Below are 19,861 nucleotides of genomic sequence, written 5' to 3'. Positions count from 1 at the left end.
AGAGTGAAAATTGCATGAAATCTCATCTCCTCTAGCTCCACTAAATTCTCTGCATGTACATTGTGTGAAAGGTAAAGCAAAGCTTGATCACATGCAAAATTAGCAACAAAAAGTCAGTAAAAAAACCAGACCAATAACAAAGATTGGGACCTCTTTTTGTTGCCATTGTCAGTCGAGAAATAGATTAAGACTCCATCTTGCATCAGCATCTTGTTATAATGTGGGAAAATCTAACTTCAAATTTAAGAACAAGGTAATCTTATTTTTATATTTTTTTTTGTCTTGGAGAACTAATTTTTTTATGTCTTGATTTAATATCTTATTATAACTGATATGATATCAATATTTCATCTGAGGATGTGCAACAGCTGGGATCCCTACAGATTCTGAAGTAGTAATGGCCCTTTCAGTTTTCTATTTACTTTATTTAATAAAACTATGCCCCCAATAAAGCTCAGTTCAAGTGACTAGGTATAGAAAAAGCTGAACAATCACAGGCAGCAGTGTTTATCATGGAGATAGAAAACTGACTCGACATTGCAAAATTGTATTTTTACATATTTACCCTTTGTAGCAACAAATTATGATGGGTGGCCAGACTGAAATCAAGAGAGCATTGCAGATGCTAGAACTGCATGTGATTTTCATTGTTCATAGAATGCAGAAATGGACAAGTTGCTATAATCGTATAATATAATTTTTTTCTAACTTTAGCATTTGAGGTAGACTTCGTATATTTAAGTTTCTTCTAGCACTAGGGTCTGAGGTAGACTTTGTATTTTCTTGTTTCTTCTAGCGCTAGGGTCTAAGGTAGACTTTGTATGTTCTTGTTTCTTCTAGCACTAGGGTCTGAGGTAGACTTAGCATGTTCTTGTTTCTTCTAGCACTACGGTCTGAGGTAGACTTTGTATGTTCTTGTTTCTTCTAGCACTAGGGACTGAGGTAGACTTTGCATGTTCTTGTTTCTTCTAGCACTACGGTCTGAGGTAGACTTTGTATGTTCTTGTTTCTTCTAGCGCTAGGGTCTGAGGTAGACTTTGTATGTTCTTGTTTCTTCTAGCACTAGGGACTGAGGTAGACTTTGCATGTTCTTGTTTCTTCTAGCGCTAGGGTCTGAGGTAGACTTTGCATGTTCTTGTTTCTTCTAGCACTAGGGTCTGAGGTAGACTTTGTATGTTCTTGTTTTTTCTAGCACTAGGGACTGAGGTAGACTTTGCATGTTCTTGTTTCTTCTAGCACTACGGTCTGAGGTAGACTTTGTATTTGCTTGTTTCTTCTAGCGCTAGGGTCTGAGGTAGACTTTGCATGTTCTTGTTTCTTCTAGCACTACGGTCTGAGGTAGACTTTGTATGTTCTTGTTTCTTCTAGCACTAGGGTCTGAGGTAGACTTTGTATGTTCTTGTTTCTTCTAGCGCTAGGGTCTAAGGTAGACTTTGTATGTTCTTGTTTCTTCTAGCACTAGGGTCTGAGGTAGACTTTGTATGTTCTAGATTCTTTTAGTGTTTTTGCGGTACACTTTGTATGTTCTTTCTTTTTCTAACTCTAGTGTCTGAGATAGACTTTATATGCTCCTGTTTCTTCTAGCGCTCTAGTGTCTGAGGTAGACATTTTATGTTTTATTTTCTTTTAGCTCTAGTGTCTGAGGTAGACTTTGTATGTTTTTGCCTCTTTAGCTCTAGTGTCTGAGGCAGACTTTATATGTTCTTGCTCTAGTATCTGAGGTACACTTTTCATGTTTTAGTTTCTTCTAGCTCTAGTGTTTGAGGTTTACTTTGTATGTTCTTGTTTCTTCTAGCTGTAGTCTCTGAGACTTTGTGTGTTCCAGCTTCTAAAGGTACTGTCACACTAGACGATATCGCTAGCGATCCGTGACATTGCAGCGTCCTCGCTAGCGATATCGTCCAGTGTGACAGGCAGCAGCGATCAGGCCCCTGCTGGGAGATCGCTGGTCGGGGAAGAAAGTCCAGAACTTTATTTCGTCGCTGGACTCCCCGTAGACATCGCTGAATCGGCGTGTGTGACACCGATTCAGCGATGTCTTTGCTGGTAACCAGGGTAAACATCGGGTAACTAAGCGCAGGGCCGCGCCTAGTAACCCGATGTTTACCCTGGTTACCATCCTAAAAGTAAAAAAACAAACACTACATACTTACCTACCGCTGTCTGTCCCCAGCGCTGTGCTCTGCTCTCCTCCTGCTCTGGCTGTGAGCGTCGGTCAGCCGGAAAGCAGAGCGGTGACGTCACCGCTCTGCTTTCTGGCTGCCCGGCGCTCACAGCCAGACCAGAGAAGCAGAGCGCCGAGGACAGACAGCGGAAGGTAAGTATGTAGCGTTTGTTTTTTTACTTTTTAGGATGGTAACCAGGGTAAACATCGGGTTACTAAGCGCGGCCCTGCGCTTAGTTACCCGATGTTTACCCTGGTTACCGGGGACCTCGGGATCGTTGGTCGCTGGAGAGCGGTCTGTGTGACAGCTCTCCAGCGACCAAACAGCGACGCTGCAGCGATCCGGATCGTTGTCGGTATCGCTGCAGCGTCGCTAAGTGTGACGGCACCTTTAGTGTTTGAGGTAGACTTTGTATGATCTAGTTTCTTGATAAAGTGTAAAGGAAATTTATCCTTGGTTTTCTAATTATTTTAAAAGTATAAATCTGAAAATGGTGACTTTTTTTTATTCAACCCTTTGTAGTCTTGATACATCTAAATAAAATTCTGAGCTAACAATTACCTCCAGAAGTCACATTTAAATTGAGTCCACCTGCGTGTAATGTGTTCTCAGTATAACAGCTGTTCTGTGAAGGCCTGGTTTGTTTGAGAACATTAGAGTTCAAACTGCATCATGAAAACCTAGGAACACACCTGACAGATCAAGGATAAAATTGTGGAGAAGAGTAAAGCAGGGTTAAGGTACAAAAAAACCCTCTGAACATATCATGGAGCACTGCTCAATCCATCATCCAAAAATGGAAGGATTATGGAACAACTGCAAACCTACCAAGACATGACAGTACTAGTGGGAGAATATGTTAGCAGGACAACTAATCTTAATAATAATAATCTTTATTTTTATATAGCGCTAACATATTCTGCAGTGCTTTACATTTTGCACATATTATCATCACTGTTCCCGATGGGGCTCACAATCTAAATTCCCTATCAGTATGTCTTTGGAATGTGGTAGGAAACTGGAGTACCCGGAGGAAACCCACGCAAACACAGAGAGAACTTGCAAACTCTTTGCAGATGTTGTCCTTGGTGGGGTTTGAACCCAGGACTCCAGCGCTGCAAGGCTGCAGTGCTAACCACTGCGCCACCGTGCCGCCCAGTTAGTTATATGCTCCACAAATCTAGCCTTTATGGAAGAGTGGCAAGAAGAAATATTCTTTTGAAATCAAGCCATAAGAAGTCCTTTTTGCAGATGGCAAAATGCCATGGAGGAGACACAGCTACCACGTGAAAGAAGGTTCTCTGGTCGGATTAGACCAAAGTAGAACTTTTTGAGCTAAATACAAAACTCTGTGTGTGGTGAAAAAATAACACTGCACATCACTCTGAAAGCACCATTCGACCAACAAACATAATGGTGGTGGCATCATTCTGTGGAGATACTTTTCTTCGACGAAGAAATTGATTAGAGTTCATGAGAAGGTGGATGGTGCTAAATACAGGGCAGTAATGGAGGAAAGCATGGTAGAGGCTGCAGAAGACTTAAGACTGAGGTGTAGGTTCACCTTCCTGCAGGAAAATGACACTGAACATACTGCCAGAGCTATAGAGGAATGGTTTGGCTCAAGCATATTTATAAATGGGTAATGCCTAAATCCCACTGAGAATTTGTGTCAAGACTTGAAAATTGCTGTTTCAGATGCTCTCCATACAATCTCACTTGGCTAGCTAGTTTGAAAAAAATGGGCAAAATTTTCAGTATCTAGATGTGAAAAGCTGGTAAAGATATATATGCAAATTCTCGCAGCAGTAACTGCAGCGAAAGGTGGTCCTACAAAGTATTGACTCTGAATACAAATGCATGTCACAATTTTCAGCTTTATATTTTTTAAATAATTAGAAAACCATATATAATTTATTTTACATTTCACAAATACGTGCTACTTTGTTGGTATATCACATAAAATTCAACTAAAAATAGCTTGTTTATGGTTGTAAAGTTAAAAATTTTTGGGAAAAGTTCACGGTGTATGAATACCTTTTCAAGGCACTGTATGTCTTAGCACTTAATAGCTTTAAACCCTGATTTAGCTGATGAATCATGCATGATGAGGGGCGTGCTGGAGCCAGACGCTGTGACTTTCCTCCCCAGCTTCTCCTTTTTTGGTGGAGCTGGGCAAAACTGGTGTGAAAACTCCAAAAGTTATAACATTTTTGCATAACTCAGCGCAAAAACTTGCTTTGATGTATTATCGTCTAAGTGTTTGAGGTAGACTGTATATTTTGGTTTCTTTTTGCTTTAGGTAAACTTCAAAAACTCTAGCTTCTTCTCGCTTTAGTGTTGGAGGTAGACTTTGTATGTTCTTGCTTATTCTAGAATTAAGGACCGATTCATCAAGGCTTTCAGAAAGTTTCTCCCAGCTCTGCCAAAGTGGGTGTAGCAGGGAAAGAAACTGGGCATGGGTGGGGCATTATGCTCATGTTCTTCTAGTTCCAAACTCCAGAGCTCTCATTCCAGTCCTTCACTAGAGTAAGATTTCTGGAACCTAGTGTTTGAGGTAGACTTAGCATGTTCTTGCTTATTCTAGAATTTAGTGTTTGAGGTAGACTTTTAGTTTTCTAGCTTCTTCTAGCTTTTGCATTTCAGGTAGACTATATGTTTACCAATAAACTTCATTTTTCTATTTATGATGACATTCATAAATCATTGCATTGGCATGTGAATACCTGTTTTTTTATTATATTCTTTCTGTGCTAAATTATATTCTCCTTATTTTTTAACAAACATTTCCAGGAGTTTTTACATATTTTGTCTATGGAGATCATGCGCTGGTGATTAATGTACTGTAGTTTTTACAACAGTCATTGTAAATTAATCTGCCAAAAGCTTCCAAGAATGCAGAGCAGCAGAAAGTTACGCCCTGTGAAAGGTTGTCTAAGCTGAAGAACACAATGGCTAGCATGCACTGTGAAAGGTTGTCTAAGCTGAAGAACTCAATGGCTAGCTGGATATGTTTATATAAAAACCAGCGGAAATATGGATGTTGATATGGAATGAAATGAACAAGATGTGTAGACCTGACGAAGGGCTCAGTCTGCTGCACTTTTGTAGACATAATACAAAATAGGAAATTATTTTGTCTTAGATTGCAACCTATGAGACTTTACAAAATACTTTTGCTTTTGTCGAATAACAGGTTCCCTTTAAAACATAAAACCTACAGATATAGTGCTAACCTGTAGGTAAGTGGTGTTAAAATCATGCTTCACAGGCTTGGTGGAGCAATGGCTGTCAGGGAAAACAAAACTATATTCTCCCTGTAGCCGCTCTCTTCCAGTCATTGGGCGGTGCAGGGAGTGATTACAGTCATCACCCATTTATACAATGAACTAGATGGTGGCCCGATTCTAACGCATCGGGTATTCTAGAATATGCATGTCCACGTAGTATATTGCACAGCCCACGTAGTATATTGTCCAGCTACGTAATATATTGCCCAGCCACGTAGTATATTGCCCAGCTATGTAGTATATTGCCCAGCCACATATGTCACAGGTTACAAAATAAAAAATAAACATACTCAACTTCCGATCCGAGGGCCCCTTGTAGTTCTAACATATTCACTCACACACGTTCCGATCCGAGGGCCCCTTGTAGCGCGCGGCTGCCGCCATTTTCCGTTCCCAGGATGCATTGCGAAATTACCCAGATGACTTAGCGGTCTCGCGAGGCCGCTAAGTCTTCTGGGTAATTTTGCAATGCATCGCCGGGAACGGAAGATGGCGGCCGGCTCGGCGGACAACGGAGGGGGAGTATAGCAGTTTTTTTTGTTTTTTAATTATTTTTAACATTACATTTTTTACTATTGATGCCGCATAGGCAGCATTAATAGTAAAAAGTTGGGGACACACAAGGTTAATAGCAGCGGTAACGGAGTGTGTTACCGCCGGTATTAACTCTGTGTTAGCGGTGGCCGGAGGGGAGTATGCGGGCGCCAGGCAGTGACTGCGGGGTTTAAGGAGCGGCCATTTTCTTCCGGACTGTGCCCGTTGCTGATTGGTCGTGGCTGTTTTGCGGCGACCAATCAGCGAATTGGATTTCCTTGACAGACAGAGGCCGCGACCAATGAATATCCGTGACAGAAAGACAGAAGGACAGAAAGACGGAAGTGACCCTTAGACAATTATATAGTAGATGTGCTGTTGTCACTCCCCAGCATGTTCATGGACAACTTGTTCTGCAGCATGTGTATGCAGTATGTGTGTGCAGAGCAGGCTGTCAGTCAATATGTGGGGGAGTGATAAATATGCTCACTGTCTAGTCAGTGAGCGGTGACTGTTACACCTCCCTGCTCCACTCAATGACTGGAAGCAAGCAGCTGCAGGAAGAATATAACTTCAATTTCTCCCTGTAGCTGCTCTGCTGCTCCAGTAAGCCAGTCAGACATGGTTTACATGCTATATACCTGCAGGTAAACAGTTTTTTTTTTAATTTGTCAGGTTCAATATGTTGATTGCAAAGCTAAGTTATAAACTTTTTTGAATGTTTTTTTCAAGCTAGGGTTCTAGAATGGAGCATTATGTTTGGATCGTGTGCAATATTTTTACATACTTTGTGTTTTATCTTAGCGCCGTGGTTAAACACATTCCCATGTTTGTGAGCATGGATATAGAAGTGTTTTTTAGTATAGAAAATTGTCCAACATTCTGATTAAATTATTCATGCATCGCTCTTAAAAGCTTGTACTGTCTGAGGTGACTGTGTTCTGTGTATACTTTAAGAATTGTTTTGGTATTGGTATACTTCTTAGGTCTAAGCCAAATGCATCGGCTGAAAGACGTATTCCTGAGCCTTCTCCTTCATCAAGAAGGAAAACCTATGAAAGGAGTGGGGAGAAGCTGGGTAAATCCAAAGAACAAAAATTGTACGTATGCTCCATGGACATGTTGTGTTTCTTCCTCCTCGATGTTGTGTGCTGGCGTTGCTTCCACGACATGACAGCAGTCATTTAGTGGTAGTTGACATTTAGAAATGAGATAAATTGAGGTACTCTGTTCCAGTTTTGTATACAATATGTGCCGATACGTGTTGCGCTGGCTTTGCCTTTTTTGTCGTCTCGTTCTTTTGTAAGCCTCTGTTTTTTGTTAGTGGAGAACATGCTGCAGGAGTTGCCTTATTTAATTCACAAGAATCCTCTAAATTGCTGTTTGGAAAGCAGGCTTGTATAGCATGAGTCATTGTGCCGTACTGACTTCCATCTTTTATAACCCATTGAAGTGAGCATTCCGTCTTCTTTTTTTCTTGTAGCTCAGACTCGGGAACCTCAGAGGCTAGTCTATCACCTCCTTCTTCCCCAACAAGCCGAACCCGTAATGAAATGAATGTTTTTAGCCGTCTCACAGTTTCTCAGGGAAACGCAACATGTCAGCAGGATAAGTAAGTTCTAGGATAATAAGCCACCCCTTACATTGGCAGGCTGAAACCTTTCAGAAGGGATTGGCAGACTGTTGTATTCTGTCATACAGTAGATTAGGAAGTAATCAATCAGTTTGAGAAGAATTGTTCTACACCTGCAGAATTAAGCCATGCCTTCTTAGTACTTATTGTATAGGCAGAGAGCCCAGATTCTGTACCAGAGCAGGAAGCTGAATTTTTTGTATTGCACCTTAGTGGGTTTAGAAGAACAGCAGAAGCAGTTATCTTTGTGGTTGAATACTTATTTTTTTTGCACTTACAGCAATTTCATAAGTCTATTGTGTATCTGTAAATGTTCCCTTTGGAAAAACTAAAATGTATTTTAATACTGGCTGTCATATGTTAAAGGATAACGCATGATTTTGTACGTCATTACCATAAGATCAATGGCACAGTATGTAAATTTACCATAAGCCAGACGTTTCCTTGTTAGTGCCTGTGCATACGCCCTATCCAGATAATTGGATGCCATAAGGGGCACCTTCTATGAGCCAGAATGAAGAGGCGTTCAGGGTTGAATTGCTGCTATGTAATGCTACGCTGCTGTAGGGGAATTGTATGCCAACACCTGGCTTCATACAGCTATGGCAGCTTTTTGATGAGGATGAGAGAAGTCGGACTTGTGATCGCACAATTTCAAGGGGTTGTCTTCCCGAGACTCAACCTTTGTTATCTTTAGCTAACTAAACAAAATATACAGGTATTTCTTTAACTGCGCTACATAATCACACACACTTTATGAACAAAAATGTATTTGGACAACCTCAAAATTCATGTTTTTCATTCTGTCCCATTACGAGAATGATCTATCAAACACTTAACCATGCAGTCTGCCTTTACAAGCATTTGTGAAAGTATGGGTCATTTTAAAGAGCTTGCTGAATTTGAGCATGGTGCTGTAATAGATGCCACAACTTGTAGTAAGTCAGTTAGCAGGTACGGACTGGGGATGAAATTCAGCCCTGGCATTTGAAATCACACAGGCCCATGGTGTCCATGTCCCCAAGAACCAGACGGGATATATTACTAATATTACCCTGGATGGAGGAAAGGAAGATTTACTACAAGACCAATATTTCTAATTTTACCACGGCATGCTGAGGTAAGTGACGGAGTGACCGGCTTTGTGCTCCGTCACAACTGTTGACCGTATGGATGTCTTGAGAACATTGATTCTGTTAACAACATAGCACACAAGGCAGCCTACAACCAGACCGGCCCTTCTGGCATTTGCCAGAATTGCCAAATGGCCAGTCAGTTAGTGAACACCTGGACAAAGCAAGTTCCGTAAAATCATGTTTAGGTGTATGGTTGGGAAGAACTTAATGGCCCTCTGAGACCCCTGTGCTGAATGCCACATTTGGGATGAATTATACAGGTATTGTGAGCAAGGCTGTCTCATCCAACATCATTGTCTGAGTGATGTTCTGGATGAATACATGACAAATTCCTACAGGCACAATCTAACATTTTCTAAAAGGTTTTCCCAGAATTATGGAAGCTGTTATAGCTACAGAGAGTTGATGGACCAACTCCATATGATTGCCCCTGGCTCGAGAATGGGGTGTAATGTGTGGTCGAATACTTTTGTCGATGAAGTGTATTTGTCCCTGACTGAAGGATTCTGCTTCCGTTGTTTAGTTCTGTATGAATAAAAGATAAGTTGATGCAAAACTCCTCACATAGGAAGTATTATTTGTTCTGAAATAATTTTAACTGCAAAGAGATGAACTACTCTGCCTAGGAAGGTGAACACATTGCAATAAATCCCAAGCACAGGGCATTTTCTCTTCTCCCAGAAGACTCAAAGCTGTTATGGTCGTAAAGGCAGGAAGGTTGGGGGAGTGGGGAAGGAGAACATATTAATGCCTATGGATTTAGAATAAAATATCATAAAAGATCCCGTAGGTGTCACAATAGTTTTTGTCATTGGTATTTATCATTGAAGCAGCACACTGGCAATTGAATGAGGGGGTGCATTCCTCTGTGAACTTTATCCATCAGACAAAATCTCATTAGCGCTGAAATGCCGCAAGAGTTAATAAAAGGTTCATTTTACTGGATATGCTGCCTCACCCCCACCACCCCCCTTATTTCTGTTCTTTATCTTTGAATGTCTATGGCAATGTAATCTAATGTACTTACTATATTGTAGATTGCATAAAGCGGGTCATTAAAATGTGTTAATTAAAAAGAAAAACTGCTGTAGGTGAGAACAGAATTGCTTAAAATGTTACAAGAAGACTAGACCTTTTCTTACAAGTAATACAATCAACCACTAACCTGCTCCCAAATTATGGTGGTGCATTAGAATTAGACTGTCAAATTAATGACAAGATAAGATTGGTTAACATGTAAAACCCAAATTCCTGAAGAAAGCTATGATCATTGCACATGGAGTTCAGCTCTCTATGATCCTGTTAATTAACATTTTCCTTCTTTGTGCAAAGTATTGGGCATTTGCACATGCACGGTTGTAAATCCCTTTGTAGGAATTAAACGAAGCACCAGAAACGTGACTTGGTGGGATAATACCAGCACTTTATTGACCCATTTCGACCTCCAGATTTCCATTATTTTAATTTTAACGTTTCTTTATTTTTTGTTTTTTTCAAGGCTATAGACTCCTTTTGACATGGAAAAAATATCTTTACCTATGGTAGTGGTTACCTTAAGCTAATACAATTGTGCCAAGTTTCAGTTTCAAGTTTCCATTCATTTATTAATTTTTAAACCCCTGATATGCTTTAGTGTTAACTTGAAGTGCCGTTCGTAGCCCAATTTAATTTTCACTTTTTTCTATTGTGGGAGTGTTCCTCCCTGTAATGCATTTCTGGATAGGAGCTCTTTGTGTCCATGATGCTATCTTCCCTACTATGTATCAGCATCAATTCTATCCTTGTTTCTTCTCCATGTGCTTTTTCCTTGTCTATAGCCTGTCTTCTCAGCTCACCATTGGACTTTAAATTCTTTACCCTCTGTTTTTAACTGCAGATTTGTGTATAACTCTCTACCCTGCTTTCTGTTATCACTAACATTGAAAGTATGGAGAGGGGGAGCAGACAGAGAGCCATCAGAACCAAGAACAGGATCTCTGGTGGATATTGCATTACAGCGCATTAGGCTAGCTAAATGACTCACTGTACAACAGTAAAATAGTAGAACATTTTTTATATTAGTTAGAAAGTGACTTAAAAGGGTTGTCCCACTAACAAAGTACATTATAACCAATAGATCTTGGAATATTATTATGTTCCACAATTGGATGTGTTTAAAAGAAATGTTCCTGTTCTGAGGGAATCTTATAAATGTACGCCTGCTATGTACTATGTAATTTGCTGTGCTTGTTGCGCAAATACACAGCTCCTAGTCAGAATAAAAAACATATGTCAGTATACATATGACATGACAGGGACTCGTTTTTCTGAGTGAGGGAACACATTTTTTTGCGTGTTCGTTTTATCACAGGATCAAGTGTTTGTTTTATCACAGGATCATGTGTTTTACTGTGTCACCAGTACTGTAAGCTCATCATAAATCAAGTCCGTGTCTTAACCGTTAACACGTCAACCAGAGTTCGTGTGTCACTTGATTTATAATGAGCTCACATGTGCATATTATAACACATTACATAGCATGGGCATATTTATAAGGTTATTTTGTCACAGGAACATTTTTTTAAAGACAACAAATTGTCAAACTTCTTTATATTCCTACATTTATTAACCAATGAGTCATTAAAAAATATTGTGCAGAAGTGTGTGTAGCCTTTAAACTTCTTTAATGTACAGTGGGGAAAAAAGTATTTAGTTAGCCACCAATTGTGCAAGTTCTCCCACTTAAAAAGATGAGAGAGGCCTGTAATTTACATCATAGGTAGACCATAACTATGAGAGTCAAAATGCAAAAACATATCCAGAAAATCACCTTGTCTGGTTTGGCAAGATTATTTTGTAAATTATGGTGGAAAATAAGTATTTGGTCTCCTAAAAACATGCAACATTTCTGGCTCTCACAGACCTGTAACTTCTTTTTTAAGAAGCTCCTCTGTCCTCCACTCATTACCTGTAGTAATGGCACCTGTTTGAACTTATCAGTATAAAAGACACCTGTCCATAACCTCAAACAGTCACACTCCAAACGATAATATGGTGAAGACCAAAGAGCTGTTGAAGGACACCAGAAACAAAATTCTAGCCTTGCACCAGGCTGGGAAGACTGAATCTGCAGTAGGCAAGCAGCTTGGTGTGATGAAATCAACTGTTGGAGCAATAATAAGAAAATTGGAGACATACAAGACCACTGATAATCTTCCTCGATCTGGGGCTCCACACAAGATCTCACCCCGTGGGGTCAAAATGGTCACAAGAATGGTGAGCAAAAATCCCAGAACCACACCGGGGGACCTAGTGAATGACTTGCATAGAGCTGGGACCTCCATAAGAAAGGCTACCATCAGTAACACTCTACGCCACCAGGGACTCAGATCCTGCAGTGCCAGACGTGTCCCCCTACTTAAGCCAGTACATGTCCGAACCCGTCTGAAGTTTGCTAGAGAGCATTTGGATTATCCAGAAGAGTATTTGGAGAATGTCATATGGTCTGATGAAACCAAAGTAGAACTGTTTGGTAGAAATAAAACTCCTGTTTGGAGGAGACAGAATGCGGAGTTGCATCCAAAGAACACCATACCTACTGTGAAGCATGGCGGTGGCAACATCATGCTTTGGGACTGTTTCTCTGTAAAGCGACCAGGGCGACTGATCCATGTACATGAAAGAATGAATGGGGCCACATGTCGTGAAATTTTGAGTGCAAACCTCCTTCCATCAGCAAGGGCATTGAAGATTAAATGTGGATGGGTCTTTCAGCATGATAATGATCCCAAGCACACCACCAGGGCAATGAAGGAGTGGCTTCGTAAGGAGAACATGAAGGACCTGGAGTGGCCTAGCCAGTCTTCAGATCTCAACCCCATAGAATACCTTTGGAGGGAGTTGAATCTCCATGTTACCCAGCGACAGGCCCAAAACATCACTGTTCTAGAGGAGATCTGCATGGAGAAATGGGCCAGCATACCACCAACAGTGTGTGCCAACCTTGTGAAGACTTACAGAAAACGTTTGACCTCTGTCATTGCCAACAAAGGATATATAACAAAATATTGAGATTAACTTTTGTTAATGACCAAATATTTATTTTTCCACCATAATTTGCAAAATAAATCTTGCCAAATCAGACAAGGTGGTTTTCTGGATTTGTTTTCTCATTTTGACTCTCATAGTTGTGGTCTACCTATGATGTCAATTACAGGCCTCTCTCGTCTTTTTAAGTGGGAGACCTTGCACAATTGGTTGCTGACTAAATACTTTTTTCCCCACTGTAGCTGTATTAAACAATGCGTTTGTTTTAAATCTCTTAAACATGGAAATAGGAGATGACTAGCGGATTGGTTCATGTTGGTAATACATTGGCGTGTGGCTACTGTTTATCAGTCTGCTTCTCCGTGTATCTAGGAGATCACGCTCTGGTGAGCATTTCTTACATTCACTCCATTTACTGAGCAGCTTATCAGCTGCAGGCAGCTGCACACATTGAGCAGTTTACTATCCATCCACTACCTTATGTCTCCCATAAAACTAAAAATAGCACGTTCAGTAGGAAATGGCATTATAATTTCCTTAAAAAAAAAAAAAGATTCAGAAACGATTTAATATCTTCCATTGTAAGATATTATGTAAACTGCACCAAACTGGGCATCACTTTTAATTCACTGTGAGTGATTTCCATCAGAAGACACTTAAAACAAGTGACACTCACCGTCTTTTGTCCCTCTAGGCATTTTGCAAAATTTAAAGCAGAAGGAAAAAGGTAAAAAGAAAAAACTGAACATATGAACAGCAAAATGGTTTCACAATAGAAATAAATAGGATGAGACTTTAAAGTATTTTTTAGTGATTTTTTTTTAGGTGTTTTTTTTTTTTTGTTGAAACTGCTTTGAAAGATTCCTTTAAAAAAAAAAAAATCAGTGTGCACAAGGTGGTTGTGATGGCATGGACTTACGGTAACTAAAGCTGAAAAGACTGAAATACCGTAATAGCAGGATATACCATTATTATCCCACATTATTGGCTTTTCTTCATGCTTAATGAGATTGTATTTTATCATAATGTTACTTAAAAAAAATTATACATTTTTAATTAACATAAGTGCATTCAGTTTCCCCCTCTATCATGTTGTCATATTTGTCGCTTAGTTGGTATCGCTCTAACATTAATTAACATTTTAACTTGATTCATAGAAGATTTTATGGTTCTAACATGCCCTCAAATTAATGTCAAACAATTTTTGATATTGCAAATCTGCTTTCCTATTTATTTTTTTTTGTTCAGAGGCATACACAAGACTGCTGTGTTTAAGATGGGAGAAGCGTTTAGTTCTTCTGGGCCACCACATTATTTTGTATTTATTTGCTTCCATTCAAACACTACAGTTGTTTATTTTCACAGTGCAATTTTGCAGTCTTTTCGGGCGATTTTAGTAGAAATGTGCCCCATGGCACTAGTACACATCTTTGTTTTTCATGTGGTCAGGGGCTGTTCCTGTATCTCCTATCACTGGTGGAGACTTTACCCTTCTGATATCTGTATTCTTTCCTCTTGCACTCTCTACTACTGATCTTTGTAGGTCTGATGAAAGTGATTCCTCTCTGTCCGAGGTACACAGGTACAGATTTCCTTGTACACTTTTACTTGTTGCAAGTAACGTTACTTTTATTTTCTGCATGACTACGGTACTTATTTTTTGTTCTTATGCTTCACTTACTACCGTTCTCTTGTTCCCTGCATCTGGTGTCTTGTAAATAGATATAATTTGAGTTATTAATTTCAGTCTGTTATAATTTTGCTTGCTGACGTTGACATTTTATTTTAGGTGTATGTGAATGATATCTACAATAGCAGTAGTAAGCCGCCATTTCCTGAAAGCTCAGTGGGGCGTATTTATGGAATCTGTCTAATTTGTAGACTGTGTAAGCTAGACAGTTGCATCCATAATGTGTGCCATAATTGTGCCATATTTTTGGTGCAGTGTTACATTTTACGCCTTGCCTTCTTAGATCGACCACTCGTGTTTTCAGTGTTAGCCATAATTTCTCTGGATGAGTTGCAGATTCTGGCATATATACTGTAGAAAATGTTCCCCGATGTTTACATCTTAAGATTTTATGTGGGCAATTTTAGCGAGGTTTTAGAAAAAGATGCAACTGTTTTTTGGCAAAAACAAGTTAAGGACACAAAGCAAGAGCATATCTGATTTTGCCAAAATTGATGACCCACATGCTCCATTTTTATGAATTTGGCACAATAAAAACGCCAGCGGATCCCACAAGACAAAAAAAGAAAAAGTGACTTAAAAAAAAAAATCGCAAATGATGATTCTGGCTCCAAAAGTGAATCAGAACCTCATATACCATTATTACGGGTATGCTTCAGGTGTCCGTTCTGATAATGTGAATAAGAGCCAAATGCATTATTGGGAATGGAGAATCTATATGCCACCTAGCTGTAAGGCCTTCATAGATATTAGATAGCTGTCTCTCAAGACTCCACCATATAGCAGGACGCTCGGCTAAGGATTCCCGTGGTCTCTATAAGAGCGTCGCTGTCGGACTAATCTGGCATCTGCTTATCAATCATAGACCAAATGGGCCATTAGAAATCCTCCAGGCTGGATCCGTCTCAACCCTGATAACATCTGTCAGGAGACCCCCATAAACATTGGACTGTCATCCAATCCCACCGATACCCCTTATTCAACTGACTATTCTTCAATGGATTCTTATTCCATTTGGCATTACTTTCATAAAGGAAGGCTGGGGGAGGTAATAGAGGAAATAGTGGGCGTAGTTTTGAGACAGAAATACAAATTGTATATGCATGTATCTTAAATGCTATTTTATGCACTTTTTATTTAGGATGCGTTACTTTTTTTTTTTTTTAACCTTTGCTACCTTGCTTTATTTACACCAAGCGTGTATTATGGCTGACAGCATGTTCAAGAATCCCCATAAACCTCATGTGTATTAATTACTATAACGTTACTTTTGTGCACGCGCAAACCTGTTGATGTTTAATAATCGCAATTACTGCATGTGTTGTATATTGAGTAGCAGAAATTGTGAGATTACTTTTAATGAGCAGCATTAACACAAATGTCTTCTTCTCTCCAGGGGCGTAATTAACCCATTTCCTTCGTGCAAAGGCAACAGATCATCCCTTATACAGTGTATCCATATAGCTGAAGGGCACAACAAGGCTGTGCTTTGTGTAGATGCTACTGATGATCTTCTGTTCACTGGCTCTAAAGGTCAGCCACATTATTTTTTTCTGTATAAATACAAGCTGACAGCTAATATTCCATGTATTTCTAGTTAATGTGAAATGTCATTGGTTTTAGGTATGAGTTACTCCCTTCTAGCTTTAATAGCTATTTAGTTCACATACTTAGTATGGTTATCAACATTTCAATGGGTATTAGGGTGTATAATATAATGATGTTTGGATGTTCTTCAAATTTGGTGAAAAAGTTTTCGTACTTGATGCAAAAGTTAATTACGTTTCTTTCCTTATGTAGGATTATAAAGGGAACCAAGTAAATAAGGCAGCACACTGCAGCGCTAAAACATGCAAACATGAAACACGAAAATTGAACTGCATTACTGCACTAGAAATATGAAAAATGAGAGCGTTTAGCGCATAAAAATGGCCAATTTTATGTGTACCTGGTAGCCACTTTATGGCATCTCTCTTATAACAGGTCCTAAACTTGCCTTTCCTCGCTGAGAATAAACGTCTCCATCTGAATGGGTACCTGTGAAACCTCTTCTTAGACTAAAATTCTCTCTCTCTCTATGGAGGGGTAATGGACCTGCTGTAATTAAAACACCTGTGACTAGGAGGCGGAGTGCTCAGTCAGAAGGCTAAAGAATACATTTCAAAAGACTGACCGTCACATCCAAACATAGACTAAGAGTGAACAGGTGCTGAACCTAGAGTCGCCAACTCATATGCAGTCAAGTAAATAAGGCAAATATGGCTACCAGGTACACATAAAATTGGCCATTTTTATGCGCTAAACGCTCTAATTTTTCATATTTCTAGTGCAGTAATGCAGTTCAATTTTCGTGTTTCATGTTTGCATGTTTTAGCGCTGCAGTGTGCTGCCTTATTTACTTGACTACATATGAGTTGGCGACTCTAGGTTCAGCACCTGTTCACACTTAGTCTATGTTTGGATGTGATGGTCAGTCTTTTGAAATGTATTCTTTAGCCTTCTGACTGAGCACTCCGCCTCCTAGTCACAGGTGTTTTAACCCCTCTGTGACCTTAGACGTACTATCCCGTCGAGGTGCCCTGGGCTTATCTGACCCTGGACGGGATAGTACGTCATAGCGATCGGCAGCGCTCACGGGGGGAGCGCCGCCGATCGCGGCCGGGTGTCAGCTGTGCCCCCGGCACATTAACCCCTGGCACACCGCGATCAAACATGATCGCGATGTGCCGGCGGTGCAGGGAAGCACCGCGCAGGGAGGGGGCTCCCTGCGGGCTTCCCTGAGCCCCCCGCAGCAACGCGATGTGATCGCGTTGCTGCGAGGGTCTCACCTCCCTCCCTGCTTCCTCCAGCCCCGGATCCAAGATGGCCGCGGATCCGGGTCCTGCAGGGAGGGAGGTGGCTTCACAGAGCCTGCTCAGAGCAGGCACTGTGAAGCAGCCTGCACTGCTATCAGATCACTGATCTGACAGAGTGCTGTGCAAACTGTCAGATCACTGATCTGTGATGTCCCCCCCGGGACAAAATAAAAAAGTTAAAAAAAAATTTCCAAATCTGTAAAAAAAATAAATAAAAATATTCCAAAATAATGAAAAAAAAAAAAATATTATTCCCGTAAATACATTTCTTCATCTAAAAAAAAAAAAAAAACCAATAAAAGTACACATATTTAGTATCGCCGCGTCCGTAACGACCCGACCTATAAAACTGGCCACACGTGTTAACCCCTTCAGTAAACACCGTAAGAAAAAAAGAAAAAAAAAACGAGGCAAAAAACGCTTTATTATCATACCGCCGAACAAAAAGTGGAATAACACGCGATCAAAAAGACAGATATAAATAACCATGGTACCGATGAAAACGTCATCTTGTCCCGCAAAAAACGAGCCGCCATACAGCATCATCAGCAAAAAAATAAAAAAGTTATAGTCCTGAGAATAAAGCGATGCAAAAATAATTATTTTTTCTGTAAAATAGTTTTTATCGTATAAAAGCGCCAAAACATAAAAAAATGATATAAATGAGGTGTCGCTGTAATCTAACTGACCCGAAGAATAAAACTGCTTTATCAATTTTACCAAACGCGGAACGGTATAAACGCCTCCCCCAATAGAAATTCATGAATAGCTGGTTTTTGGTCATTCTTCCTCACAAAAATCGGAATAAAAAGCGATCAAAAAATGTCACGTGCCCGAAAATGTTACCAATAAAAACGACAACTCGTCCCGCAAAAAACAAGACCTCACATGACACTGTGGACCAAAATATGGAAAAATTATAGCTCTCAAAATGTGGTATTGCAAAAAATATTTTTTGCAATAAAAAGCGTCTTTCAGTGTGTGACGGCTGCCAATCATAAAAATCCGCTAAAAAACCAGCTATAAAAGTAAATCAAACCCCCCTTCATCATCCCCTTAGTTAGGGAAAAATAAAAAAAAATGTATTTATTTCCATTTTCCCATTAGGGTTAGGGCTAGGATTAGGGTTAGGGTTAGGGTTAGGGTTGGGGCTACAGTTAGGGTTGGGGCTAAAGTTAGGGTTAGGGTTTAAGATTATATTTACAGTTGGGATTAGGGTTAGGGGTGTGTCAGGGTTAGAGGTGTGGTTAGGGTTACCGTTGGAATTAGGGTTAGGGGTGTGTTTGGATTAGGGTTTCAGTTATAATTGGGGGGTTTCCACTGTTTAGGCACATCAGGGGCTCTCCAAACACGACATGGCGTCCGATCTCAATTCCAGCCAATTATGCGTTGAAAAAGTAAAACAGTGCTCCTTCCCTTCCGAGCTCTCCCGTGTGCCCAAACAGGGGTTTACCCCAACATATGGAGTATCAGCGTACTCAGGACAAATAGGACAACAACTTTTGTGGTCCAATTTCTCCTGTTACCCTTGGGAAAATACAAAACTGGGGGCTAAAAAATAATTTTTGTGGGAAAACAAAAAGATTTTTTATTTTCACGGCTCTGCGTTATAAACTGTAGTGAAACACTTGGGGGTTCAAAGTTCTCACAACACATCTAGATAAGTTCATTGAGGGGTCTAGTTTCCAATATGGGGTCACTTGTGGGGGGTTTCTACTGTTTAGGTACATTAGGGGCTCTGCAAACGCAATGTGACGCCTGCAGACCAATCCATCTAAATCTGCATTCCAAATGATGCTCCTTCCCTTCCGAGCCCTCCCATGCGCCCAAACGGTGGTTCCCCCCCACATATCGGGTATCAGCGTACTCAGGACAAATTGGACAACAACATTTAGGGTCCAATTTCTCCTGCTAACCTTGGAAAAATACAAAACTGGGGGCTAAAATATAATTTTTGTGGAAAAAAAAATATTTTTTATTTGCACGGCTCTGCGTTATAAACTGAAGTGAAATACTTGGGGGTTCAAAGCTCTCACAACACATCAAGATGAGTTCCTTAGGGGGTCTACTTTCCAAAATGGTGTCACTTGTGGGGGGTTTCTACTGTTTAGGTACATTAGGGGCTCTGCAAACGCAATGTGACGCCTGCAGACCATTCCATCTAAGTCTGCATTCCAAATGGCGCTCCTTCCCTTCCGAGCCCTCCCATGCGCCCAAACGGTGGTTCCCCCCCACATATGGGGTATCAGCGTACTCAGGACAAATTGGACAACAACTTTTGGGGTCCAATTTCTCCTGTTACCCTTGGGAAAATACAAAACTGGGGGCTAAAAAATAATTTTTGTGGGAAAAAAATTTTGTTTTATTTTTATGGCTCTGCATTATAAACTTCTGTGAAGCCCTTGGTGGGTCAAAGTGCTCACCACACATCTAGATAAGTTCCTTAGGGGGTCTACTTTCCAAAATGGTGTCACTTGTGGGGGGTTTCAATGTTTAGGCACATCAGTGGCTCTCCAAACGCAACATGGCGTC

At 40.3% G+C, this 19,861-nt stretch overlaps 1 protein-coding gene across 10 annotated transcripts in view; it reads left to right on the top strand.

Annotated features, from left to right (window-relative positions):
- KIF21A (kinesin family member 21A) overlaps positions 1-19,861 on the top strand; it is a 237,285-nt gene that overhangs the window by 192,630 nt on the left and 24,794 nt on the right. For 4 of the 10 annotated variants that reach the window (XM_069765002.1, XM_069765000.1, XM_069764999.1 and 1 more), the window contains 4 exons: positions 6,976-7,089; positions 7,473-7,601; positions 14,328-14,366; positions 15,871-16,007. In XM_069765002.1, coding sequence (XP_069621103.1) covers positions 6,976-7,089; positions 7,473-7,601; positions 14,328-14,366; positions 15,871-16,007 — 419 coding nt within the window. The remainder of the gene's footprint in view (positions 1-6,975; positions 7,090-7,472; positions 7,602-14,327; positions 14,367-15,870; positions 16,008-19,861) is intronic. The other 6 variants (XM_069765004.1, XM_069765003.1, XM_069765001.1 and 3 more) reach the window with 3 other exon arrangements.

This window comes from Ranitomeya imitator, chromosome 4 (genome assembly GCF_032444005.1).
Source record: "Ranitomeya imitator isolate aRanImi1 chromosome 4, aRanImi1.pri, whole genome shotgun sequence".
NCBI lineage: Eukaryota > Metazoa > Chordata > Amphibia > Anura > Dendrobatidae > Ranitomeya > Ranitomeya imitator.
Note: the sequence above shows the minus strand (reverse complement) of the source record. Positions and strands in the feature narration are given on the sequence as shown.